The 26,794-nt window shown below is 39.1% G+C and overlaps 2 protein-coding genes across 3 annotated transcripts in view; both read right to left on the bottom strand.

Annotated features, from left to right (window-relative positions):
- Positions 1-6,480: 6,480 nt before the first annotated feature.
- On the bottom strand, positions 6,481-25,047 carry depdc1b (DEP domain containing 1B). Its single transcript, XM_017490051.3, has 11 exons — positions 24,818-25,047; positions 18,077-18,342; positions 17,838-17,979; positions 17,623-17,750; positions 15,767-15,897; positions 15,627-15,674; positions 15,379-15,519; positions 13,807-13,973; positions 12,985-13,161; positions 10,837-11,028; positions 6,481-8,234 (listed from the first exon to the last, which is right to left on the bottom strand). The coding sequence occupies exons 1-11, from the start codon at positions 24,863-24,865 to the stop codon at positions 8,067-8,069; spliced, it is 1,608 nt and encodes a 535-aa protein (XP_017345540.1). The 5' UTR covers positions 24,866-25,047; the 3' UTR covers positions 6,481-8,066.
- Positions 25,048-25,122: 75 nt separating this feature from the next.
- Positions 25,123-26,794, bottom strand: part of elovl7b (ELOVL fatty acid elongase 7b) — a 3,143-nt gene continuing 1,471 nt past the window's right edge. For both annotated transcript variants that reach the window (XM_017490089.3, XM_017490090.3), the window contains exons 5-8: positions 26,722-26,778; positions 26,530-26,635; positions 26,302-26,438; positions 25,123-26,182 (exon numbers count right to left, since the gene is read on the bottom strand). In XM_017490089.3, the coding sequence (XP_017345578.1) occupies positions 25,958-26,182; positions 26,302-26,438; positions 26,530-26,635; positions 26,722-26,778 (525 nt within the window). In that variant the 3' untranslated portion in view covers positions 25,123-25,957. The remainder of the gene's footprint in view (positions 26,183-26,301; positions 26,439-26,529; positions 26,636-26,721; positions 26,779-26,794) is intronic.

Raw genomic sequence — 26,794 nt, 5'->3', positions numbered from 1 at the left:
TGTACCCAGTGTTCTGAGCATATGCTCTGGCTCGGCCGCAACCTTTACTGGTATAATGCAGTTACTGACTGAATGACTGTAAACACATCAAACAGTCAAGACAATTACGATGAAGGCGACATGTTTTATAAAAAGCTTGACATGCATCATAAATCTTATTTATTACCACAAAGCTGTAATCATGAAAATCAGTCAGGATAAGGAAATGTATTTTTGCACAGGGGGGGAAATGTTCAAAGTCCCTTTTTGAAAAATAAATAAATAAAGGATGGCGAAAACAAATGTCAGAACATGGGATAGATAAGAGTGAACAGTAAAATGAAGAAGCGAAATAAAAGTTCAGGAACTGAATATTCAAATGTTCATCTTTCCTGTAAACAGTGGGTGTTAAATTGGAATAGCAATATATCTCCAGTGTCAGATGGTACACAGGATATCTGATCCAATGTTTAATCATAGTTAGGATTTGTCTTTAGTTGCTTACACTGTAAAAAAAAAAAAAAAGAAAAAGAAGAAGAAGAAGAAGAAGAAGAAGAAGAAGAGGAGGAAAAAGAAAAGTTGACTTAACTTAAAATTTCAATGCAGCTTGCTGCACAGCTTTTTAACCAAAGTAATTCCCTTAACTCAATTTTTAACCTTGAGTTGAGTAAAGTTGCCTTGAAAATTTAAGTTAAGTCAACTTTTCTTTTCTTTTTTTTTCTTCTTCTTTTTTTTTTTACAGTGTAGCTTTGATGGTTGAGAAATACATCAAGTATGAAGAGTGATAAAAGGGGTGAGTAACGCACACATGCATTGAGCTGGTTAATATTTAACATTGACGAGACACTGCTCTCTGGTGGACATTTACACCCTGAAAAACAGCGAGCCAAATAAACTGATAGTGTCATACCACTAAATGAAAGTCCTTATGTTTATGAAGTCCCAAAATCATGATGGGTGATCGATTCTGTGGTCTCAGCCTTAATGTAGACCACACAGACTGTGGATGATGAATAGCTTGTTCATCTGGTGCTATTGTACAGTACTGAATGAAGTCAGTCTGACACTGAGCATATAAAAATGGCTTGTAATGTAATGTAAAGTTCAACTTACTAGACTGTGGCTGCATTAGTCCCATTGCCTTATGGGATATCACAGTATCCATAGTGTCCAAACCAACATCTTAATGCAGATTATTTGGATTTTTGACGGACCAAGCACAACAGCACCACTAGTGGTCATAAGAAAAATACACAAAATATTATGAAGGTTGGGGCTGATTTCTTTCTAGCCAAGACTGTAGGTTCAAGCAGACCATATCAGTGACAGTTGTGTCAGGTGATTCCACACAGAAATTTTATGATTTTTAGTAAGGATCTCAATCGAACGTGTTAATTTAGTGCGGTTAATTATGGAAAAAAAAAAATGCATGTAACGCACACCACCCCGTCCCACCCACCCAGACCTGTAAGTCATCTTACATTGCATGCAGTTGCTTAGCGATGAGCATGGTGCAAGTCGACAACCAAACTCTGCAGTAAGGAATTTGCATACCATCGAAGCAATTCTAGCCTGAAATACCTAAACTCAAAGCATGTTTTAGTAAGCTCTACAGTTAGCACAACCCAGACTGGCCTCCAAGCTCAGGAACCTCAGCCTTAATGCTCCCCTTTGTGACTGGGTCCTGGACTTCCTCACAGGCAGACCCCAGGTAGTGAGAATGGGCCAGTTTACCTCCAACAAAATCACCCTGAGCACCGGAGCCCCACAAGGTTGTGTCCTGAGCCCCCTGCTCTACTCTCTCTACACACATGACTGTGTGTCTTCTCACAGCTCCACTTCTATCGTCATGTTTGCTGACGACACAGTGGTTATGGGCCTCATCTCTAACAACGACGAGGTGGAGGAACTTTCTAGCTTGTTGCCAGGCTAACAGTCTCTCCCTGAACCTCAGTAAAACCATGGACTTCAGGAAGAGGCAACAGTGGAACTACATCCCACTCAAGATCGGCGGGACCCCCGTGAAGAGAGTGAGCAGCGTCAGGTATCTTGGAGTACACCTCAGAGGACCTGACCTCAAGCTCAGGTGAACAAAGCCAGACAACGGTTGTACCATCTGAGACTGCTGAGGAAATTCAGGGTCTCCCCAGGGATACTAGGGCCATAGAAAGTTTACTGACTCATTTCATCTCAGCGTGGTACGGAAACTGCTCAAACCAGGACCACAAAGCCCTGCAGAGAGTGGTGCACTTAGCTGAGCGCATCTCCGGGTCTGCTTTCCCCTCTCTGCACAACATCTACACCAGGCATTGCAGTACAAGAGCTGTTAAAATCATCAGACTCCACCGACCCTAGAAAGTGTCTGTTCAGCCTGCTGCAATCACGCAAGTGCTTCCGTAGTCCGACGGCTAAAACTGAGAGGCTTAGAAGGAGCTTCTTCCCTCAGGCCATCAGACTCCTCAACATGGACATGTCCTCCATAAAGATCCCTTAGGACTCCATATGGGCTGTACAGTTCACTCTGCATCACACTGAAACTCTGCACATTGCATCATATTTTTACTACATATACGTACTGCATATATTATACATCCATTTTTGCACATTCGTGTACATATATTTCATATTTCTTATTATTTGTTATTCATGTCTGATTGTTATTTTTAATTTAGTATTTACTAAAGAGGAGTAGGCCAGGTTTTCATTCCACTGCAAGTTATATACTGTATATAATTGTGTATGTGACATAATAATGATAATGATAATAATGACATATGATAATATCTTGCATCCTGAATTATTTTCATTGTTGTGGTGGTGGTGGGGCGGCGGGGGGGGGGGGGGGGGGGGGGGGGGGTTGCTACTTTCTCGGGCAAAATTGATGGGTGATTAATTGTGATTAATTCAAGTGATTAATCGGCACATCACGTAATTAATTCCGAGACAGAGACTGGTGTAATGAACACAAACAAGGTGGATTATTGAATTTATCAGCTCTTTTCTCCCAAAATGACTCTGAAGGAGAAACTAAAAGGAGACAGAATAGGCACACATGAAAATATAAACACGCATGAACGAACATCAAACACTTTTAAAAATACAAATCATGAATGCAGCTGCCTATCTGCCTTTCCGCATGTGTGTGTGTGTGTGTGTGTATGCTTGATAGTTTTCCCTGCATATTTTTTATGCCAGCTCTGTCAAGCTATTTATAGATATATTACATTTCAATCTTCCCATCTGATGTCACCACCACGCAATACTGACTGAGAGCGTTTAGGATTCAATTGAATTCATCAGACAGAGAAGAATGCCAAAGAGCTGCTCGGATGTCCGTAAGTTTGGACAGGTTTGGCAAGGAAAAGGTTGAGACACAGTGAAAGGGTTTATTAGTAGATGATGTTGGTACATTTATACTTTTAACATCGATTGTTTTATGTTGAAATTGTGTTTCCACCTGCCACTATTAGGCCCTTAATTCTAAATACTTAGCTTTATGTATATATAATACACTTGTCAGTAAGGCATACTGAATAAAATAAAATAAAATAAAACCTACAAAGGAAAAATTGTGGTCAGGGGAAAATAAAAGCATCTCATGAGACTGACACTGTGACCGGTATTTTTATGGTGCAAATGTCCGAGCTGTAGTATCCCTGCTCTTATCTGAGGCAGTCCAAAGAAGATCTGGCCATCTGGTCAGTTTCTGGCTGAAAACTAAAACTAAAACTAGAACATCACTCTTTGTTCTCCAGTTGGAGTTAATTCCCCTGAGGGTAAAAGTTTTGTGTTCTAAAAGTTTTGTGCAGGTCACTGTGGCCCATTTAAGACTATGAATAATAACAATAATAATATCCACTCATAGGGCACACGGTGGCTTAGTGGTTAGCACGTTCGGCTCACACCTCCAGGGTCGTACAGTACAGAACAGTACTTACTGCCCATGTTGTGCCATATGATCTTACCAAAACACTTACCGCATACACACTTTCTCTGTTTGTTTGGCAGGTTTTCACCTTTGTGCCTATGTTTACACTAATACACAGCATGCGGTTAGCATAAAGTCGTGTCCTCTGTGCATTCTTGATATTGCAGGTTGCTTGCAGTCACATGGTTTAAAGGTGCACTAGTCGATTGTTTTATTCCTTACTTGTACAAATAAACTAGAAGATTTGTAGAACATTGCGCATTGAGCCATAGTATTTTAAAAAATTTAACCTACCTAACTGTCAAGGACCTAATGTTGGTGGGGAAAAAAGACTAATCTTATTTAATGCACCTTTAAATGGAGAACTTAATATTATATTATTATAGTATTATATTATTATATTATTAAGTTCTATTTAAATGGAGAACTCAATATTATATTATTATAGTATTATATTATTATATTATTAAGTTCTATTTAAATGGAGAACTTAATATTATATTATTATAGTATTATATTATTATATTATTAAGTTCAATTTAAATGGAGAACTTAATATTATTCATTCATGCTAAAGGATATTATTCAGTAATTCAGCTCTTTGGAATTTACAGGGTTAATTATTATTATTATTATTATTATTATTATTATTATTATTATTATTATTATTATTATCCACTACTTATAATGTCCCTTTGAGATACTCCAGTGCATTCGCTGTTCTGATGGTATAGACCCATACAGCACCTGCGTCATTTCATGACTAAACCCAATCGAGGTGTAGGAGTATTAAGAGTACTGACAAACCAGACGAAAGAAATTTCACTCTTTATGACTCACAAGTCATTACATGGCTGCACAATTCTTCTTCTCAACATGAAAAACCTTTTCTGTGTGCTTTCAAAAGTGAACTAACAAGGCATCCTGCTGAGGTCAATAATGTCGTGTGCATCAAAATCATGACGGCTGACGTTCGTTTGCAGCAGGACGCCACGGAGAACTCTGAAGTAGCAGAAAAGCAACACAGCAAACAAACGTTTGGAGTTGGTTTGCTTAATTTTAAGATAAGGTCAGATTACTCATTTATATCGTGTGAGGTATGGGTACACGCAGGCGCCTTGTCTTATCATTGACGCTCATGGTGACAGAGTTTAGCCGTACCATTTACCTAATGCATGGCCCCTTGGTATGTTGATAAGGAGACACCTGGAGACCAAAAGCCAATAAAATTCTCGCAGCGGAAAGGGGAATTCACCAAAGGGGAAAGGACGCCTGATTTGCTTCTGGTAGTGACCGGATTCTTTGTCTAGGCGAACTTTGACCTGTGAGTTCACCGAGTGAAGCTTTTTTTTCTTTCTGTCTGCTAGGACTATCCTGTTAATACAATGGTGTGGATCTCGAAATACCAGGAAAACATTTGCCGACAGGAATTTCCCATTCTGCATCTGAGGGTTTTTCCTGCTCACAACAACAGATCCAAACCATGAAGTGCAGGATTATTAACTGATCAGCTGGATCAGGCATGTGAAGGGAAGGAGGTCTCCATACATGCTATACATCCATCCATTTCCTGTAGTGCTTATACTACAGAGAGTGGCGGGGAGCCTGGAGTCTATCCCAGGGGACTTGGGGCACGAGGAAGGGCACAATCACACACAAACTACAGACAATTTAGACAACACAAACCCCCAAAGCACGGGAAGAACATGCAGACTCTGCTCACATAGTGCAGAGGTGGGACTCGAACCCCCAACCCTGGAGGTGCGAGGCAAGCGTGCCACTGTGCCTCCGGACCAGGTCTAATAACCCTTTACCTATAGATTGTGTTTCTTTGTTACAGTTTTCTATTCATATTAGTGAGGTCTGTGTTCCAACTCTTGTAAAGTTTAGTTCTGATTAATTCAGTAAGTCTGGTGGATGTTAAAAACAAACAACCGCAGAAAAAGTAACGAATTCCTCAAAACCTTCAAAAAACACTCTCGAACCCTTTCCTCCAAGAGCAAGTCTAGATGTGTTCTCTTCTTCTATGCTGTTACTGAATGAAGTGATAGATGAGCCATGTTGCACACGTTCATATGTAATGGTCTCTTACTGTCAGTTAACTTTCCTACACTTGGAAAATTTTGGTCAGTTGCGTCCGCAGCCAATTCCTATTCGATCCTGATATGGGTCTCTGTGTTGTAGTTCTAGCATTCTCTGCTCTTCCTACAGTTATCTTACTCTTATTTCTGATCACGTGTATTGAACATGAGTACAGCTAAAAGGCCTCATTTACCAACAAACATCACTGTGAAAGCGTGCAAAACAATTTCATGCAATTTCTGTAAAACAAACAAAAACTTTGAAAACATTTGCGAATATTTTTTCTTTAGTGATTGGTGCAGCCAAAAATGCTTGAATTTTGGCTGCACCAATCACCAATGAAAATTCTGCGAAATCCTATACAGACTGATTTATGATGTATGATGTTAAAAAAAAAAAAAAAAAATAAAAAAAAAAAAAAAAAATACAAAAAAAAAAAAAAATACAAAAAAGACTTAACTGTTACATACTTTTAATCCAGGAACAGGTTTCAAACTGGTTGAACTGAAGAAGAATAAACGGAATTGTGGGGGAAAACAAACAAACAAAATTACTTCCGTATGCAAATCATTTCTTTATACATTTTTTTTTATTACAGCAGTGATCACTGTACAACATTTCAGACAGTAACACTAACTCCAGCATCTGAAAAAATACAAATATACAGTAGAGCCATATGTAATTTAATCTTTACAAACAAACAAACAAACAAACAAGACTTGAAGGATTGCATGACCTTTCCGCTATGAAATACACTTTCATATTGGGATTAATGAGAACATCATGTATGTACTCACTTCAGTAAAATATACACTTCAAAAACAGATCACAAATAAGCAGCCAAAAACAAAGTCCAAAATGATTACTACCTTGGTTAAGTAACAAAAATTAATACTGTGACAAAAAAAATACAACCAATATGAAATCTTTTAAATACAATGATAATAAAAATAAAAAATTTTTAAAAATTACTTGTCTGAAAAACTATATAACACCTTGCAATACAAAAATAGGGAGAAAAAAAAGGATATAAAAGTCTAAAGAAAAAGTATGTAGGATGAAAATATGAGATGAAAGACAACGGCTGATACGGTGCAACTGTTCATTACTTTCCTTGCCCTCTGTCTCGCAGCGAGCCGAGCAAAACATGAGACAAGCAGCTGGACCTGGAACTGACCTGAAACGTTACGGATAAGAAAATCCTAGCAGCATGAGAGAAATAAAATAGAACGTCGTCACCTCGAAAAATCCTAGTGTATGCGAGTGAACAAGACGGCTAATTTCTTTTCCAGATGTGCTCCAAACAACAGTAAGAAAACAGCACGTCTGTGTGACGCTACTAAGCAGCTACTCCTTTTCTTTTTTTTTTACCTCGCAAGACTCCACAGCCCCCACTTCTTTTTATTCTATTTGCTCACAAGACTGAAGCTTGAAAATTCACAGGTCAAAGTTCACTTGTAGACGAAGCGAAAGTAACCGTCTTTCGCATCCCGCGTCCTTTCCCCTTCAGTGAATTTCCGCCGGATGAATTTTATCCGCTATATAGTTTGACATATGTAGGACGATACGATACCTCAAAAACACAAGGGGTCAAAAATGATAAATCCTACAGCTAAACCATATATATTGGCACCACTGCGATTTATATGTTAACAGGGTTTTCCATTACGGTTGCTGACCAATCCGATACAAACATCATCTCGCGTGCACTCTTACACCAGGCTCTGCTGTGCCGTCCGAAGCTATCACACATAAATATTTATCAAGAGTTAGAGTCTTTGACTAGACAAGTTCGGTGATATGCCTTCTGAAATATAAGACTTCAAGCAGTCATCACTGGATATCGTGATGACTATATGAGACGTATTCAATTAAATAATCCATAAACCAGTGTCAGTTTTTCAAGTGTAATTAAAAGCAGGAATATTCCAGTAGTCATGCACTGAGATGAAACAGAACAATTCCAGCTCTAACAATACTACACTTCCCAGAAGCTACAGGCTGATAACTGAGTCTGTAGACAGTTTTTTCCCCCCAGTATTTGCCAGCTTTATGATGAGCTAACTGTATTTTTGGTTCAAGCACGGAAGCTCCAGCTCCTCTGGAAAGGCTGCAACGACTTCTTTTTCAGGGTGAAGAATGTCAGCTGGGGTTTGAGCTTCTGAGGCCTCTCGGGAAAAATGGCAGCTTCGCTCTCAGGTGTAGGGAAGCGTCTGCGGTAGATGTCAGGATAGGATCTCTGGAACTGAGGCCGAGAAAAAATATGAAAAGATTAGTAGGCAAGATGTCAGAATGTCAGAGAAAACAAACCGCTGCAGTTGAAACAGCTCAATAACGACAGGTTGGAAAGCTGTATCTGCTCACTTTTCTGTCTGTACCAGGGCTGCATGATATACTGTAGACAGTATGATACAGAAGGGCGTTTCACACTTGAAATAGTTGAGCCTGGGTCATTTTAAACACCGGGTAAACGGAATCCTGCGTCGTCTTGTTTCACACAGCTCGTCCTTTACCGGGGGTTAACAATTAATAATCTGCCGTTTCACACTCGTTTACATTCCTAATCCCTGGGTTAACGGTCTTATTTGCATATTTGCAGCATCAACAACCATGATTGGATAAATACAGAATGCAAACGGTTTAAATAACAGCTTGTCTCGCGCTTTCATATTAGTGAGAAAAAATATCGCCACATAAATCCTCTTCGGCTTTTCAATTTCAATTTTCTCCAGGGTTTAAAACCCGGGGTTAAGCACGGTGTGAAAAGCCCCAGAGTTTTCAGATATTGCAAAAAAAAATTTAAGTAAAATGTACTTTTTAAATAAACAAATACATATGTTTTTCCAGCAGTACGTGTCTATGGTGTGAGATACTGTGGCTGATAAAAACAATTTCGGTGGCGTATTCATTCCCAGTGGGGGGCATGATGGTGCAGTAGTCGGGGCGTTTGCCTCACACCTCCAGGGCTGGGGGTTCGATTCCTGACTCCGCCCTGTGTGCGCCGAGCTTGCATGTTCCTCGCGTGTTTCCTCCCCCAGTCCAAAGACATGCGTTGTAACTTGACTGTCATCTCTAAATGGTCTGTAGTGTGTGAAAGGTTGTGCAAATGTGAGTGAAATTCTGCCCTGTGATGGATTGATGGAAACTGTGATAATACTAAAATATGATTATTCATGCAGCCCTTGTCTATACACAGTTACAAAACTAAACTAACAATATTACTGTTTAAAGTGTCCAAACAGACATGAGTTGATATTTTAAACCAAAGAAAACTGGGATCAAGATACATATGCTTTAAAAAAACGAAAGAAAAAAAAAGAATCCCTAATCAGATTTTTTACTTCTGCTTTACTTTTTATTTTATTCATTTTTCCCTTTCTCTTCCTTTTTAAATAGTCCATAAAAAGAGCTCACTTTTGCTATTATGACCTGCTGCAAACGAGATGCATAGCTTCTGGCAGCGTTCCCGAGGAATCTTATCTCGCTCCTCATGAGCAACGGCCTCCAGTTCAGTAATATCCTTGGGTTTGCGTGCTGCAACCGCCTTCTTCAAATCCCACCGGAGATTTTCTATGGGGTTCATGTCAGGTGACTGTGATGGCCCTGTAGAATCTTCCAGGACTTCTCCTGCATCCAAGCCTTGGTGGATTTTGAGGTATGCTTGGGATCATTGTCCTGTTGGCCGGTCCAATGACGCCCAAGCTTCAGATTCCTCACAGACGGCATGACGTTTTCTCCTAGGATTTCCTGATACTTCAATGAATCCGTCTTGCCTTCCACACGCTGCAGGTTCCAGGGCCAGAGGATGCAAAGCAGCCCCAGAGCATCACCGAGCCTCCACCATGCTTGACTGTGGACAGAGTGTTCCTCATTCTTCTTCCTCCAGACGTACCGCTGATCCATCATGCCGAAAAGTTCCAAGTTTTGTTTCATCGCTCCACAGAACAGAACCCCAAAACTATTGTGGTTTATTTATATGATTTCGACTTTTCTTGTGCTTTTGGGTCAGTAGTGGTGTACGTCTTGGAGTTCTGGCATGGAAACCTTCTGTGTTTAGTACGTGCCTTACTGTGCTCACTGAAACCTTAGAGCCTGTTGCTACCAAGTCTTGCTGCAGGTCTTCTGCAGTCACTCGAGGGTTTTTCACAACCTGCCTTCTCAGAAATCTGGATGCAGCTGTTGATAGCTTCATTTTTCTTTTTTGACAATAAACCTGCTTTGAAATGGGGGTTGAATAATTTTGATTGCAACTGCACCAGGATATACTGGAGGACGTATTTAATCTCATTAACCCCAAATGTACAGCCAAAGTAAGTCAAGAAGGACTTGCATGGCCTGGCCAATCTCCTGATTTGAAAGCTATTGAATATTTATGGAGGGATTTTGAAATTGAAATTCCATTAGAGAGACCCTAGTAACCTTGCGAAATGAAGAGGAGTGAAGGAATGAGCCAGAACTGAACCGCAATGCTTCAAAAAGCCAATTACGTTTTGAAGCTGCAATTGCCTATGACAGCTTTGCAGCAAAGTACTAATGTAGTTCATTTGTGGTGTCCGAATACATTCTTCCTATCAATTTCATTTGTTAAATATTTTTTTTAATGCTTATGAATACATACTTTTTTTGCACTAAGTACAAAGTCAAAAGACATCATGTGTGTAAATTTGAAGTGGATATAGTATATGCACAGGAAGTATATTAAGAACAAAAAACAAGTGTCTGAACACTTATTTCCCCTCACTGTACATTGCTAACAAACTCCTGATTGTCTTCCAATGAGGGTGGTGAGCTGTTTAAAAAAAAATAAAATAAATGAATCCATTATAATTAACATAGAAAGCTCTAACCTGATTCAGTTTCTTCTTCTTGTCCTTTATCGACATGGCCTTGTCATGAATGATCCCTTCTAGTAGCTCAACTATCGCTCCCTGGGAGCCTGTGACTCTCTGCTCCTCAAACTCCTGCTTGCTGATTTGTCTGCAGAAAGTGTGCGCTGGCGATTCCAGCGTAGAGTCTGTGTCTGCACCTGCATATTTTATCTAATAAACACGCAAGAGTGTGAGGAGACTCGCAGCTTTAACGAGATCGGTCATTCTTCCATGTGATTCATCCACATCTCTAGCTAGCCATGATCGCTCTCTAAGAAAGCACCGACCCCCTTTTTCCTTTTGGATATGATACAAATATCTGGGTAGCAAATACTGGTCAAAACCTGATAACAGTTTGATGTAGGTGAACGTCCTGTTTGCAACATATAATAGAAGTTTAAGTGGTTCCTTATTGATCTACGATGCCGATTTAATAATTCAGACACCTGATTTTTAACAAAAGTAAATTTATAATCAATAGTTGATGCAAAAGTAATAAAATATACTGGATTTTTTTAACCATACGGCCGATTCATGATTTAGATTTAATTGTACCGGTTTAGAATTAGACTATGACCAAATAATTACTGGCACTCTTCATAATATATTAAATAAATAGTAAAATGAACATTGTGCACAATGGCCTCATTTATCGGTCTTTTAATAAAGCTGCCTATAAAAGTTTGCGGAAACCAAACCGAAAGAAAATATCCACTGGATTTACAAAAGTTTCGGTAACATCAATTTAGTTCATAACCTCGTGCGCCTGTTTAATGAATTCATGCACGGCATAGCTGATTTGCTTTTGGTGACGCCCACAAAACGGCATAAAAGGCAAAGTTCACAATGCAAAAATATGATTCTTACATTATTATTCGTATGTTACACGGCGTAACGGCACCAAAAGGGCCAAAATCTGTAGCCAAGTAACCGAGCGACGTGTGTGTGCGACTCTCGGCCAGAAATCCCTCAACACCCTCCATGAAGCCACGTCACACTAGGGACTATACGACCCATGTTTCTTTTATACAGCGTCATTCGTAATAGAATTACTGGTCTTCTTTGTCTTCATTGATGAACTTGTGTTGGCTTGTTTTCTCAATTTGACATTTTTTCATATTTCTGTAGTTAAAGCCATTAAGGACTGAGTTTCACAACAGTTTCATTAAATCTGTGTGTGTAAATAAAAATATACAAGATATTTCGACTTGCCAGCGTAATCCTAATAGAAAAGTGCAGTAACTTCTTGTGCTTTATATGATTTGAATCAGTTTGAGGTTTACATTAGTTACACATAAGTTTGCACGAGTAGGATACGAACGTTTTCCCAAAATTACAGGATTCTCATGAATACCAAATTTCTTGTGTAAATGCTCATATGAACAATTTACAAATAAATTCGTTCTTATCCAGCTCAATTAATGAGGCCCAGTGGTGTTTCACTGTTGGTATGTATGGACACCTGATCATCACACCCATATGTGAACCTTCCCCAAACTGCTGCCACAAAGTTGGAAGCACACAGTTGTTTGAGGACGTCTTTGTATGCTGTAGCATTACAATTTCCTTTCGCTGGGACTAAGAGGCCCAAACATGACCGCACCCCTGTGCACAAAGCGAGCTCTGTGAAGACATGGTTTGCCAAGGCTCGAGTGCAAGATCTCGAGTGAACTGAACACCTGTGGGATGAACTGTTACACCAACTGAGCACCAGGTCTCCTCACTAATGCTCTCGTGGCTGAATGAGCACAAATCCCCACAGCCATGTTCCAAAATCTAGTGGAAAGCCTTCCCAGAAGAGTGGAGCGTATTATAACAGCAAAATCTGGAATGTGATGTTCAACAAGCACATATGAGTGTAATGGTCAAGTGTTCACAAACTATTGGCCAAACTATTGGCATGTTTCACACAAGTTACAAATTATAATAGCCTTTCTCGTTAAAACGTGCCAAAATTACACACATGCTTTAATAATTTTTTTTTATATAAATGCAAACACCGACAAATTGTCTCTTGAAAATTTTATACGTGCACATGGGAGTCAATCACTCAGTAACAAAGCAAAGAAGCCTGACTTTGTGTAGTCCTGTTTATAGCATGTGTGTATGTATATGTGTGCGACCAACCTGAGCTCTGCGCAGGTGGGACAGATGCTCCTGCACAGATCTCTGCAGCTCGGTGGGGACCTTCAGCACGTTCTCATGGTTGTCCATCATGAAGTTTACGAGTTTGGTGGCCAGCAGCTCATCCAGGTCCACTTCATCAGATGAACATAAAATGCAGCGTGAGAAAGTCTGGACCATCTAGAAATGAGGGGAGAAACGGCAATCTGATCTGATATAAAAGCCTTCCTCTACAGCTGGAAGAGAAAACTGTTCTGTGAGGAAGTGCACATTTTAAAAGGTTTCGGGATATTTGATAGCCATCTAATTGTTCATTTGTTCTATAAGAAACCGTCTGAAGGAAATTTTGCTGATACTGATATTATTAAAGTGAAGCGCTCGGCTAAGCTCTTTGACAGGACTTACAAGCGTCTCATTTTTTTAGTGATGTTAATCAGTATTATAATACTGGCCTTTGCAATACGCACATCACAGAAGCCAGTGAGAAGCAAGTGAGCACACTAATGCTAGCTTTTCATTGCTTCCCGAAAAAAAAGACAATGGGAAGTCATTCGTTTTCAGTGGAGAGTCGTAATGCGGTTATGAGGTGCACCACAGTGGAATTTGTCTAATCGGTTTAAGCGTGAACTGAAAAATAATTACACTGAGAATACACCTCAGTGTAAAATACACGCAGGGAGTGAGTTATTAAGTGCTTTAAATCTCACGTTAACTACGTAGTCACGCAATCGGAATACATTTAAATGAACTCAGTCAGGTTGATGAAAAGCTAAGTACAAGTAAACATCTAGGCTCATATTAGAGAGAATTAGGAATGTAAATAACCAGGGTGCGTGTTCCGATGGTATCGTTAAGTGGAGGGAGATGGTGATTGTTGCAGGCTTTAGTCATCAGGCGCATTAACAGCTGCAGCTTTCGCCGGTTGGCTGGAGGCAGGAGGAGGCAGCAGACCTGCAGCGCCTCAACCACAATCTGCCGACGTGGAAGAAGTCCTGAACGGAGAGAGGGAGGGAAACGTGTTAGATATCAACACTATTCAGTCCCACACATCAACACAGGATTTACAGGATGTGCTTTGGATGTTTTTAAAATAATTTTGGCAATTAAGCTTAACAGAATTAATTCCTTTTATTTGCTAAGGTGCAAGGCAAATGTGCTGCTATTTCAAAACTAAAAACAAAAATACAGACTACTGTAATCTGATCAGCCCAACCATATATCATGTGTAACTCTGGAAATGGCCTAAATTTGCAGAATAAACTAATCCTCTACAGTTGAGCTCATACACCATGTAGAATCTGCAAAATTTTACTAATATTTATTAAAAAAATAAAAAAAACATTTTTTTAAAAAAGAAGAAGAAATAAAGGAATAAAAAAGGGAGAGGTACAATTAAAATTGCATTTTGTTTTTTAATTAGTACTGCCCTGAACAAGACACAATAACTATATTTACACAAATAAACCAGTTCAAAAGTTTACACACCCTTGATTCTTAATCCCGTGTGTCGTTACCCGGATGATCCACGACTGTGTTTATATTTTGTGAGAGTTGTTCACGAGTCCCTTGTTTGTCCTGAGCAGTTAAACTGCCCACTGTTCTTCAGAAAAATCCTCCAGGTCCTGCACATTCTTTGTTTTTTCAGAATCTTCCGCATATCTGACCCCTTTTCAACAGTGACTATAAGATGTCGAGATCCATTTTTTTGACACTGAGGACGACTGAGAGACTCGTACTTATATCAGTGTAAATTCTTTTTATTCTCTTTAAAGATCTTATTTTTTCATTTAGTACTGCACTTCAGAAGCCACATAAGATATTTACATGTTTCCCAGAAGTTTCCCCCTGGCTCTTAATGTATCGTGTTGAATTCTTGAGCATCAGTGAATGTTTGCACCTTTTGTAATTGTCATCAGTGTGAAAGATGGATCTCAACATCATATAAACACTGTTGAAAACGGGTCAAATATGCAGAAGATGCTGGAAAAGCAAAGAATGTGCAGGACCTGGAGGATTTTTCTGAAGAACAGTGTGCAGTTTAACTGCTCAGGACAAACAAGGGACTCGTGAAAAACTCTCACAAAGCATAAAAACAGTCATGTCATTGATCATCCAGGTAACGACACACTGTATTAAGAACCAATGGTATGTAAACTTTTGAACTGGTCCATTTGTGTAAATTCAGTTATTATTGTGTGTCTTGTGGACTAAATGTAAACATCTGTTATGTGAAATAGCTTATTCAGGGCAGAACTAAATAAAAAACAAATTGCAATTTTTATGATCCCTATTTTTATTTTTTAATGATTAACATTTTGCAGATTCTGCAAGGTGTATGTAAATTTTATGACCTCAACTGTATGTTTGATATCGCTGTCCTTTGTATTCATCTTATACCCAGAACGCTGACAAAAATTTCATATAGCTGGAATGTCATCAGTGGCTCCTTCAATCTCTGGAAGTGTTCGGCTACTGTTCGAAAAACGTCTCGCTCAAAGCCGGAATACATGGGCTGATTTCTCTCATTTCCGTTCGGCCCTGAAACAACACAAGAATTCGTTCCGAATCAGAAATGATTAAAAAGATCAAAAAACAAAAAATAAAATGTACAAATATGACAACTTCTTTTTTTTTTTTTTACTTACAATTTGCCAGGCATTTCATTGCAGATATAACCCAGTGAGGAAGGTCCTCTGTAAAACAGCAGATGGCACCAATATCAAACAAATATTTATATACAAATATCGAAAAAAAAAATTCAAGTTCATTTTAATCGCATTCTCACCTGCTTTGTTCTTCAGAACAACGATGCCCTGTTTGTTGACACTAAATATGTTGTAGACAATGTGCTTGGGACTCAAGAGCTTGGCATTGAGAACACCGTCTAAAGACTGGAGCCCCAGAACGCTCTGTAAACTATTCAACAACAGTGTTAAAATATTTTGGGGAATCAGGGGTGGACAAATTCATCATCTAAATTTATTAGATAGCTCACCAGGGAAGTAAAAGCACCAGTGTGCTGCCCAGTCCCAAGTTTTTGCTGCCCAGTAATGTAACAATGAATGACAAGACGTAGTTAACTAGTTAAGTGCATTAATATAGACTAAGGGAAATGAACACGTGTATGTTTATTCTTGTCTTCTAACACAGATGATAAGAGTACACTGTGTTTTGCAACAACAACAAAAAAAAAAATCAAGTTTTCTCTATGTGAAGTGGCGCTCCGTCATCGACTGGCACGTATAGAAATTTTTGATTGGTCAGAAGGTAGACGCTTGTTTAATAAAGTAAAACGTATAATCATTGTTGTGGTGACTTTTTTGTTAGGAGACATTTAATTAGCATTTATGGAAGGAGTCTCGATTGTTGTATACTGTATAACCATATAAAAGTTTGCATGTTCCGGTTTCTCAGTAAAAAGACATGCTCAATTTTTTGAGAGAGTGAGAGAGAGCGAGAGAGAGAGAGAGAGAGAGAGAGAAAGCGGCTGAAGAAATGACTGAGAGAATAACTGTTTATAGTGACTAGAACATAAGTACAGGTAATAATTTGTCTCTTGGACGTTCCACAGCATTGAATCGTAATATAAAAACGGCGAATCGCATTTGTATAAATAGAATAACAAACTCCAGATTGTGCAGTTATACAAAAATAATGCACCCGCTTCACGTCATGCTGCAGCACAACCCAATCCCCCCCTCCATCCAACGTGTATTATTTTCACGGTCCGTCATGTGTTATTCGTTAAAGGCAAAAAAGAAGAGAAGTAAAGATATTTGTGAAGTCTGGCTAGTGTCTTTAACTTGTCAGCATCTGTAACCGTGAACTGACCACCTGTAGTTAACATGAGAGTTCAGCTTCGCACTCAGTTTCGTCAGTGTTTCATTCCTGCCTGCTCCTAATTAGACGTTGACCGTTTGATCGGTTTTGCCGATTAATACGCACCGATAAACCGCTTGCTGGAACTATCGGTTATCGGCAAAAATCCACTCCAATAGTTTTTCCCGGTTGTGGGAGCGGCTGAAAAGGGTCCGCTATCATTATACAGTGCAAGAGCGGCCTCTAGAGGCAAAATAATAAGAACTGTCACTGATCAATTTTGTTTTTATTTAAAGTGATTTTTGATTCATTTTGGTGGTCGCTATTTTTATTAGTTATTTGGAGTGTTACTTGTAATAAAGTTCAGCAATATATTACTTTGAGTTTTATGTTTTCACTCAGCATCAATTTTAAAAACTATCGGTTGATTAATCGTTTATCAGCAGGTACCGCACGACTTAGTTACGGGTATCGGTACAATCCAGTATCGGGTGACCTCTATTCCTAATTCAGAAAAAAAAAAGCCTGTAATCCATGCACACTAATTAATCCAGCTAGTAAAAACTATTCTACTGCCTAGATGGCGTGTTCATTTTTAACATACCAAATGAAATATTTTGTTTTGGGAATACTCCCCCCCCCGGCAATTGAACTTTTTGTCCACCATGGCGAGCACGAATGAAAAAAAAACAAAAAAAACAAACAGCCTGGACATGAAATCTGCTTGTCCTGGGTTACTGATATGTCCTCCCCTGAGAATACACGTTATGAAATGTACAGGCATAAAGACTATGTACTATCTTTTGCAGATTTAATACTTACTGGTTCAGAGTCATTGACTTCCATATCTGGTCCTCATGCTTTGGCGTGATGTCTCTCCTCCGAACCAGCTTGCACTCAGGAACTTCCCCTATAGCAATACTGTGCCTCTTGTTCCATGTCTCAGAATTCTAATAAGAAAGGAAATTCTGTACTTGTCTCATATGCTCTCACACAACCTTTAATACATTTTACATATCCGATCCTAAATCCTTTACCAAAACAAGTGGCTTCATGGGTATCGTTGAGGGCACTCGTGAGTCGTCACAGTCATCCCATCGTAGTGTCTGCGGAACAAAGTCTCTCTGCGCCAAAGGCCTACGCTGAGGGACGGGCTTGAGGGGTGACTGTGGAGGAAATCTGATACGACAAAAAATAAATAAATAAATAAAATGTACATACACCTCATAGGACAAAAGACATAAAACTAAGTACATACTACAGATCAGATCAGCACCTGTATAAACGTCCGTTGTCGTCAAAGTCTTCTTTACCAAAGCGTCCTTTGACATCTTCGATCACATGGTTCTTAAGGAACTTCCTCAGAAGCTGTAGAGACTGATAGCGGGTCACCTCAGGCCCAAAGTTCTGGTTACGCTTCAGCAGTTCGTGGAGATAATCAACAGCCTCTGAGCCGGTGAAGCTGTTATCATAACTCCGGAAATGAGCCCAGTGTTTTCTCAGTGGCATCCCTCCACGGAAAAGCTTGATGGTTTCATTCCACTGAAAGACAGAAAGGAAACGTTGTGATGGAAGGTATTTCTTAAAGTCACTTGATTTTTGGTGATGTACCCAGAAAAACGATCCATTGTGCTTTCAAGACTGCAAAAACAAACAAAAACAAAAAACAGCCAGTACTGTGCAAAAGTCTGGAATGCAAAGAAATGCTGTACAGCAAAGATGCCTTCAAAAATAATGAAATTAAATGTTTCTACATGAATCAAAATAATATAAAGAGCAGTAAACAGTAATGAATTAAACAAACTCAATATTTGATGTGACGACGCTTTGCTTTTAAAATAAAATTAGTAGTCTCAGGTACAATGTGTGCAGTTTTATAAGGAAATGAGTTGTAAGTTTTATTTATCTTGCAGATCCAGTCTCGGTATTTTTTGTCTGAAAAGTGTCTCTTACGTAATTTATTGCTTTCTTTACCGACATACAAACATTTTTCTTTAACAGTTCATTTTGTGCTGGAAATCTAATGTTTTGAAATCTAAAATGTTTTTTGTACTGACTCGATAATGTAGAAGTCATCAAATAAAAATCTGTAACAAAGTGTGTACTAAAAAAAAAATTAAAAAATAGGGTGCCTAAAACTTTTGCACAGTACTGTACATTCTTTGTAGGGTTGTTACACTGTCCTGGATTAACAGTTAAACGGTGTATGATTGGATGGTTACCTCACTGTTTTCAATTCAAATGAAATTCTTTCTATTACTGTGTTTTTGTTGTTGTTTGTTTACCCGATCAAGATCCTTATTCGAGTGGTTCTCATCCCTATTGTGTCTGGCTGCAACGTCCCAAAGGTTTCCCAAACCCCCTTCATCCAAACCCCGAAATCATACTACAGCAGCCTTTAATTCTTGGCACAGTGGAAGCGACTGCACTGAAAACCTTTTGGACGTGTAATTTCCTGCTGGAATAAACATGTGACATGCCACTGTACACAACAACCATACACAACAGATATCAAGAACATGCTGCTGACCAGAACTACACAAAACAACAATGTGTTTTTGGGTAAGCGGGACTGCAGACTGCCACACTAGCTTAATATGCTTTCATAATTAAACAAGCAAAAATGTACAATGGGAGAAGAAAAACACTGAAACTGAAAACAGGGAGCTCGGTGGCAAAAATCTTCCATGGCCTTCTTCGTTAACGGTTTTCTAATCATGATTTATGAAAGCGTTGCCAGAGCTTTAATTTACGCTTTCAAACTTTTCGTTTGCATGCCGCAAATTTGCGTTCGCAAGTTTGTGGGCGGGGCATAACAGCAATTTTCTCTCATTGGCTAGTGAGATTTGGACTGATAGGAGCCTGATCAGGAAGTCGAGACTTCAGTGGAATGAGTTTAGGAGAGCGTTCTGGATGCGGTTCACTGTACAGTTATAGTGTTTGTACTTTGTATTGGAAATTACTTGCTTACTTACTTATTCAGCATAGTAGCTCGTAATTAATATTTGACGTTTGGGTAGTCTCATACGACTATTTTTTTTTTTTTACGAGATGAGCTCTCAGGATCGACGCCGTCATCATCATCATTCTCCTCCTCAGCTGGACACTCGAGCTGTCGGTCCAAATCTCACTAGCCAACGAGAGTAAATTGCTGTTAAGCCCCGCCCACACAAGAGGTTCGTGCCAGAATGGCGAAAGTAAACTTGCGGAGCGTAAACCAAAAGTTTGAAAGCGTAAACGAAAACTCATTCACAGCGCATTCACAAACCGTGATTAGCGAAAACGAAGTCTGAAAATTGTTAGCTTAGAATGCTGTTCATTTGAAGATCATGTTCAATTTTTGCCACAGTTTTCAGTTTCAGACTGTCTTCTGTCTCAAAACTCGTTCTCTGTGGGGAAGTGTTGATTAAGTGCAAAGAAGTTTGTTTGCTGCACAGAGTGAAGTGCATGCTCAGTTGGAGGCTAGTCCAGTGCCCTAGCAAAACACTAGGAAGTTTCTTCAAATAAATTAACCTTCAACCAGTGTAGATGTTCGTACACTTTTTCAACACGCCAAACATTTTTAAACAATGTGTATATAATGTATCTGCCACTCTAAACTACAGATAAACTACAGATTTTCATCTTGCTTTGGAAAGGTTTTGCGGGGCATCCCGGGGTATACTCTAGATTAAAAAGTGATTCTAATATCAGATATTTCCTAACGTTACTTGATGTTTGGTGAAGCATCTATTGACAGGAGCATTTTGGATTTTCTTTTATTCGTAAAAACTCACAGGTTTGAGTTAACTCATGCTATCAGGAAATGTACTATAAACACCGAAAACTAGTATCAGGTCATAGTATTAGATCCTCAGTCATAGTACGTGATTGGTATGTGACACGTACGTGACACGGTGCTAAACAACCCACTCTGAGATAAGCCTGACAGCTACACGTTATCTTTGAAGAAACAGGTCAGATGCCAGAAATGTTAAGATTCAAATGTTTAGATAAACACAGACTAAACAAGACACAAAGGGTGTTGGGGTTGTTTTCGTGAATAGCTGAAAATCCTTTGTTCATGCGATTCAGAACAAGATGTGATTCAGCTGATGTTCTAAGATAAATCATTGTGGTTTTTATTGCCTAGCACTGTTCAGAGTTATGAATGGAGAGATAAAATAAGATGTACCTTTGTTGAATACAACATTTTAAGACACTACATTCATTTATACACATGCTAGTAACCAGCTGAAGGATCCATCCATCCATTTTCCGTACTGCTTATCCTACACGAGGTCGTTGGGGAGCTCGGAGCGCAGGGTGGGGGGACACCTTGAACGGGGTGCAAACCGATCGCAGGGCACAATCACAAACTAATTTGGAAATGTCAATCAGACTGCAACGCATGTCGGGAGGAAGTCGGAATACCAGGAGGAAACCCCCGGGGAGAACATGTAAGTTCTGCACACACTGGCCGGCATTCAAACCCCCAAACACAGATCTGCGAGGCAAACGTGCGAGGCCACCATGCTCCCCTCCCCAACAGCTGAAGGATCATCATAAATGATAAACATCCTCCACTGACTATATGGGATTGCTTCACTAATCATCCTTGGCTCCAAATATTCTGAGGCTAGATCATTAGTATTAACATTTTTAAAAACTTTATTTACAGGAAAATTCCATCCTAAACAGTACTTAAACAAATTCATCTTCATGATTAACATGTGCTTCTCAATGGTGCCCAAGACTTACTTTCAACAAAATGACTTTCACTTTCATTAACAGTTTTCTTCTTGACCTACAGTGTGGTTTGATAGTGGCACCAGTGGGATTTAGCCCTCAGTCCTCATAAGTGGTAATTCGCTGGTCGGAATTACATCACGTCAGAGGCGTACATTGTTTACTTCGGATGCTGTGCACAGCCATGATGAACTGATATCACTCCATACACGGAGAAGGAATTTGTAGTTGAGAAGTTGACGAGTTGGGAATTGAGGAATTGGGGGGATGGGGGTTTTTATGACTTTTACCAATTGAAGCTTGGGACTTACAAGTTCTGTTAGCCGACCTCGCCGGCAAAGCATTTGAAACAGCGTACATTTACATAAAATTTGTGTGTCATTTCCTCGTGCAACAACCTTCCTCCAGCAGAAACGATGTACGAAGTCCAAACACAACTGGCCAACGCTATGCGTCTCTGCTGCCACCTGCGATTGGATCATTTGAGATGTTAATACCAGGTGCGAACAGGGCCGTAGTTTGTCCGGCTCTCGTCTGAACACTGTGCTAAAACAGACCAGCTTCCAGAGCTTCAAATTTCTTTCAACTATCAAGCCGAGCCGAGTCTTTTCTGAAACACTGCATAACTGTGTTGTAAAGCTGCATTGCATTCTGGACCTTTGAGTCCAATGTCTCCACAACTTCTACACTGGATTTCACATTAACATGAAATTAAAACATGGTGACAGAGAAAATACACATTTGCTCTTTTGTTTTCCTACGAGCCAACCGCAAAATCTGACCATTATCCCTTATGTTTGAGACTGTTTTAATAACTCCAATTAAAAACCATTGTACCTGATCTAGCAATTAGGGCTGTGATGGTGGCCATGGCAACCACACCACCACAGCGGCAAACCTTCTACCTGCGTTAGTGTTACAAGCCACGTTAATATTTCTGCTTGAGTGGGCACTATGACAGTACAAAGTACAACATTTTGTATAAAAGTGTAATAATAATAATAATAATAATAATAATAATAATAATAATAATAATAACAACAACAGTTGCAATATTCATTTGTATTTATATATTTGTCATATAACGGGAGATTTTATGTTAATACACAAATTACATAATCACAATCAAACACTTTATTTGTTTTTGTCTGTTAGTTTGGCGCAGGTTTGTTTGAGCGCAGCAAAATCCAATCAGGTGAATTCTGCGATTTCACTTCGGGTTCTGACGCTGCGATGGATATTGTTGGGAAACCAGATGTTACATCGGTGATCTGGAAACATTTTGGATTCATGCCTAATGACAGAGGTGAACCAGTAAATTTGGATGAAGAATTAAGTCGGCTTTATGGAAAAAAAAAAAAAAAGAAAGTGTTAAACGGGCAAACACTACAAATCTCAGGAGCCATCGCCAGGCATGTCACCTACCCGTGTTTTTTTTAAGTTTATTTAATATTTAGATTTGTAACATATTATTTAAGTTACCGTCCTAATGGTATTTCTTTCAAAGTTTTATAGGCTTGTGGTACTACACTTGTAAAAATTTGAGATGCACCGATGTATCAGCCGATAATCAGTATCGGCCGATAAAGGCTATTTTTCCTGCCATTGGCTATCGGCCGATAGTTTAAAAACATCCGATGATCAGGGCTGATTATATCCTGTTAATCAAAAGAGGGTGGGAAAACACATCAAAGATGATGTCTCTTGTGTGGAATGATGACAAAACTGCAGTTTGTAATCTCTGCACTGCTAAAATTTTGCACCGGAAGTGAGCAGCAGTGAAGCGGGAATTTCGGTGTCGAGTCTAATTATATTAGTCGAGTCTTATTTTATATTTGTTTGGTCATTAACCACGGTGGTGGTAAAAAGCTGCCACCGTCACAGCTCTACTAGTAATGTCTCCCAGTGATGTCACTGCAGCACATTAAGGTTGCACGGTACACCAGTTCTACGATACTATCGCGATACTAGAGCTTCAAAATACCGCCGATCCCGCTGTATTTTTTAAACGGTAGTATCGTCAATACGGTAATACAGTAAATAACGTTGAAAGTGAGCCAGTTAATACTATTATCGCTAAAATGAGGCATACACTACTTGCAGAATACACAATGGTTAGTCATACTTCATTTAACCCAAATTCTTTACCTTACTATTGAAAGAGTTCCTGTTTGCTAGTAAGGAAGTTAACGTTACGCTAACCGCTGTGTGTAAATACTCAAATTAGCCAAAGCGAGCTAACGTTACGCTAACCACTGTGTGTAAATACTCAAATTAACAGTGTTCGCTAGTAAGCGAGCGAACCGTTCCAATTTTATTATATTTTGGAGCTCGTTTCAAATTCATTTATATATCCTTAATGAAGATATCATTCTTCGTTCTCATTCTTCGTTCTCTAAGAACAATTTCCATTTATAAGGAATAATAGATTAAATATGTGGCACATTGAATTAGTTGTTTTCCAATTCTGTGATTGTTCTTGAGTTTTTCCAACAGCCAGTTATTAAGTCTCATTAATAAAGTATTCAGACGAAACGTCAGTTTGTCTTTACATTTGTATTTTTACGGTATCGCGACGCTTCAGCCAATACGTATCGTGACACCCCTACAGCACACAGCCACTGATTTCTCACAGGAATCATAAAAATGGAGAACCGACCAACAAATTACCACCACAATCACTAAATACATCATAAATATTACAGTGTAAACATATTTAATGTGTGTCAGAGAGGACCTTTACTTTAAGGCTACTAAAACTAAACGTGACTGGAGTTTGAAGCTCCAGGCGAAAATAGTCTCGGACACTGCTCGCACAACTCGACAGAAAATACAGCTCAGTTACTGACACAAACTGAGGAAAAATATACATTTCATGTGGGGAATACTTCAGGACAGTTTACTGTTCGACTTTATCAATACTGAGACGCAGGCAGTTTTCTGTATGAGAGCGCTAGTGTAAAGGCTAGCTAATTAGCCACAGAAACTACTAGACAGTGAACTGGTAGAACTTTAACTTCAAGTAAGCTTAGCTGGTTATCAACTCCAGTAATAAGAACCCCCCCCCCCCCAAAGCTGGGAAACTCCCTAGCTTACTCAAAATTAAAGTTTTAGGGTTAAAAAAAAAAGAGACCCCGGTGTTATTTGACTTGCAAATACTAAAAATATTTATAAACTCGAACCACGAAATTAACGTTAAACAAAATAATTTGACAAAAGCAAGAAGTTACTAGAAAACTTGTTGTAGTCACTCGCGTGCCAGTGTTAACGGCGCGCGTGCAAAACTTACCAACTTTGTTGCCCTGTACGGACCGGGGCCGATCATATTCCCATCCATTTTTAGTCCTGTCGATATAATGAACAACTTATTAAACTACATTACATTAAAACACCGGTTTCGTGTCCATCAAACTTCTTCGCATTTACTTCCTAATAAAGTTGTTAAACAGGGAGGCACGTTCGGTTTTCAAACTGGACACATTGTTTCGGGCCACGTGATTGGACAACGAAAGATCACGTGCCAAACAGGTTGCGCCAAATATGGTTAGGAGGACTTCCGGGTCAGCATTAGCAACAAATGCACAAAAACAAACGTATTGACAAATAATTTATTTTGTTGAATAAAAAAAAAAAAAAAAGGTACAATTTTTCCATTTAACAAAAACTCAAATATATAAATAGAGCGCTGTAAAGAATTACAAAATACATAAATACAAGGACTAGGGGAAAATAACAATAATAAACAAACAGTCTCCACAGATCACTGGCATATTTGGTTCTTTGAAGAACACCAATGCCTCAGTCAGACTTGTTTTTTTTTTTTTAAAAAAAAACAAAACAACAACAAAAAAACTAGAATAGCCACAAGAATATTAAGAAGTTAACAATAAACACTGAAAATAAAATTTTTCCAAAAGCTGAAAACTCCAAATTAACCCAGCTGTCACGTTTACCACATTCAACCTAGGACTCGAGCGTAGTTATCAGTCATGCTCTTCATTGGGGAAAGGGCCCAAGGTTTGCTTAAGGAACCTACCAAGTAAAAAGCAGACCTTTCACTGCCCTTTCAAAGGCCAACAGCATTAAAAACAAGTACCTTCGCTCTCACGATCCATGTATTCAGTTAAACCAGCAGTTAGGTCATATTTCAAAGCTGGGCTTAAAATGTACAATCGAAGGGTATATTAAAATATCGTACCCCATAAACATTTCAGAACCCGAGTGAAGACCGTACAAACCAGGATCCACATCTTCAGTGTAAAACCACATGTGCTAGTCGAGCAATATTCATTCAGTGAGAAAGTGGCATTCCACAAAGTTTTAACATAAAACACAGTGTGTGAATTTTCTGAAATGGTTAAAGGAAACTAAAGAAAATTTAAAAAGCTGCAGGATCTTCACTTATGGGTAACGACAGAGTACAAAGTCCTTATTCAATCTTATTGTGTGCACGGTTTAGGAAGCATGCTCCATTCTGAAGGACTTTGGGCAATCTCTTGCCCTTGGTATATGCATGGTAGTAAAAATTGAGGAAAAGAACCAGGAATATCAGTCCATACAACCAAATGATGTAGAGGAACACTGGGAACTGGTATGGGCAGTCTTTCATGAAGAAAAACTGGCCGATGTGGACGGTCACCATCAAAAACTGAACCTTAGGAACAAAATTTAGTTAATTTCAGCACAAAAGATCAAGTCAGCTTGATTGTAGTCTAGATATGGTTTGTAGCAGAATTGAGACAATGACTTGTACTATAAAGAATCATGACTTACTAGCTGAATGGTCGTCATGTACTTCTTCCACCAGAGGTATTTCTGATAGGCTGGGCCCATAGCAGACAGGGCATAGTATGTATACATGATCACATGGACACAGCAGTTCAGCAGGGCATGGAAGGTTCCCAGACCACCTGAAAAAGAACGAGCAGATCTAGTCATTTCTCATGGGATAAATTGGGGGGGGTGAAAGAAACATGACACCCAAATAAACTGACACTCTACCTGCAGCAAACTTGACTCCAAACCACCATGTGAAGGGCATGATTGAGTGATGGTACACATGGAGGAAAGTGACTTGGCTGTTCTTTTTTCTCAGCACAAAGAAAATCTGTCAAAATAAGGGGGAGATAATCAAGTTAAGCAAACACAACAAGAGCTGAAAAGCAAAAACATGCTAACAAAACCAACACTTACAGTATCCAACATCTCGATGAACTTGGAGAAGTAGTACAGCCAGCATGTCCATGCCATCTAAAGAGTAAAGACA

The sequence above is a fragment of the Ictalurus punctatus genome, chromosome 16 (genome assembly GCF_001660625.3).
Source record: "Ictalurus punctatus breed USDA103 chromosome 16, Coco_2.0, whole genome shotgun sequence".
Lineage (NCBI taxonomy): Eukaryota > Metazoa > Chordata > Actinopteri > Siluriformes > Ictaluridae > Ictalurus > Ictalurus punctatus.
Note: the sequence above shows the minus strand (reverse complement) of the source record. Positions and strands in the feature narration are given on the sequence as shown.

Coding starts and splice junctions, on each gene's coding strand:
- depdc1b (XM_017490051.3), bottom strand. CDS start 24,865: ATGGATGGGAATATGATCGGCCCCGGTCCGTACAGGGCAACAAAGTTG. Junction 15,898..17,622: donor AAGTCAATGACTCTGAACCA/GTAAGTATTAAA, acceptor GTTGTTGAATAG/TTTACAGAGCGTTCTGGGGC. Junction 8,235..10,836: donor AGAAGAAGAAACTGAATCAG/GTTAGAGCTTTC, acceptor TCTCGGCCTCAG/TTCCAGAGATCCTATCCTGA.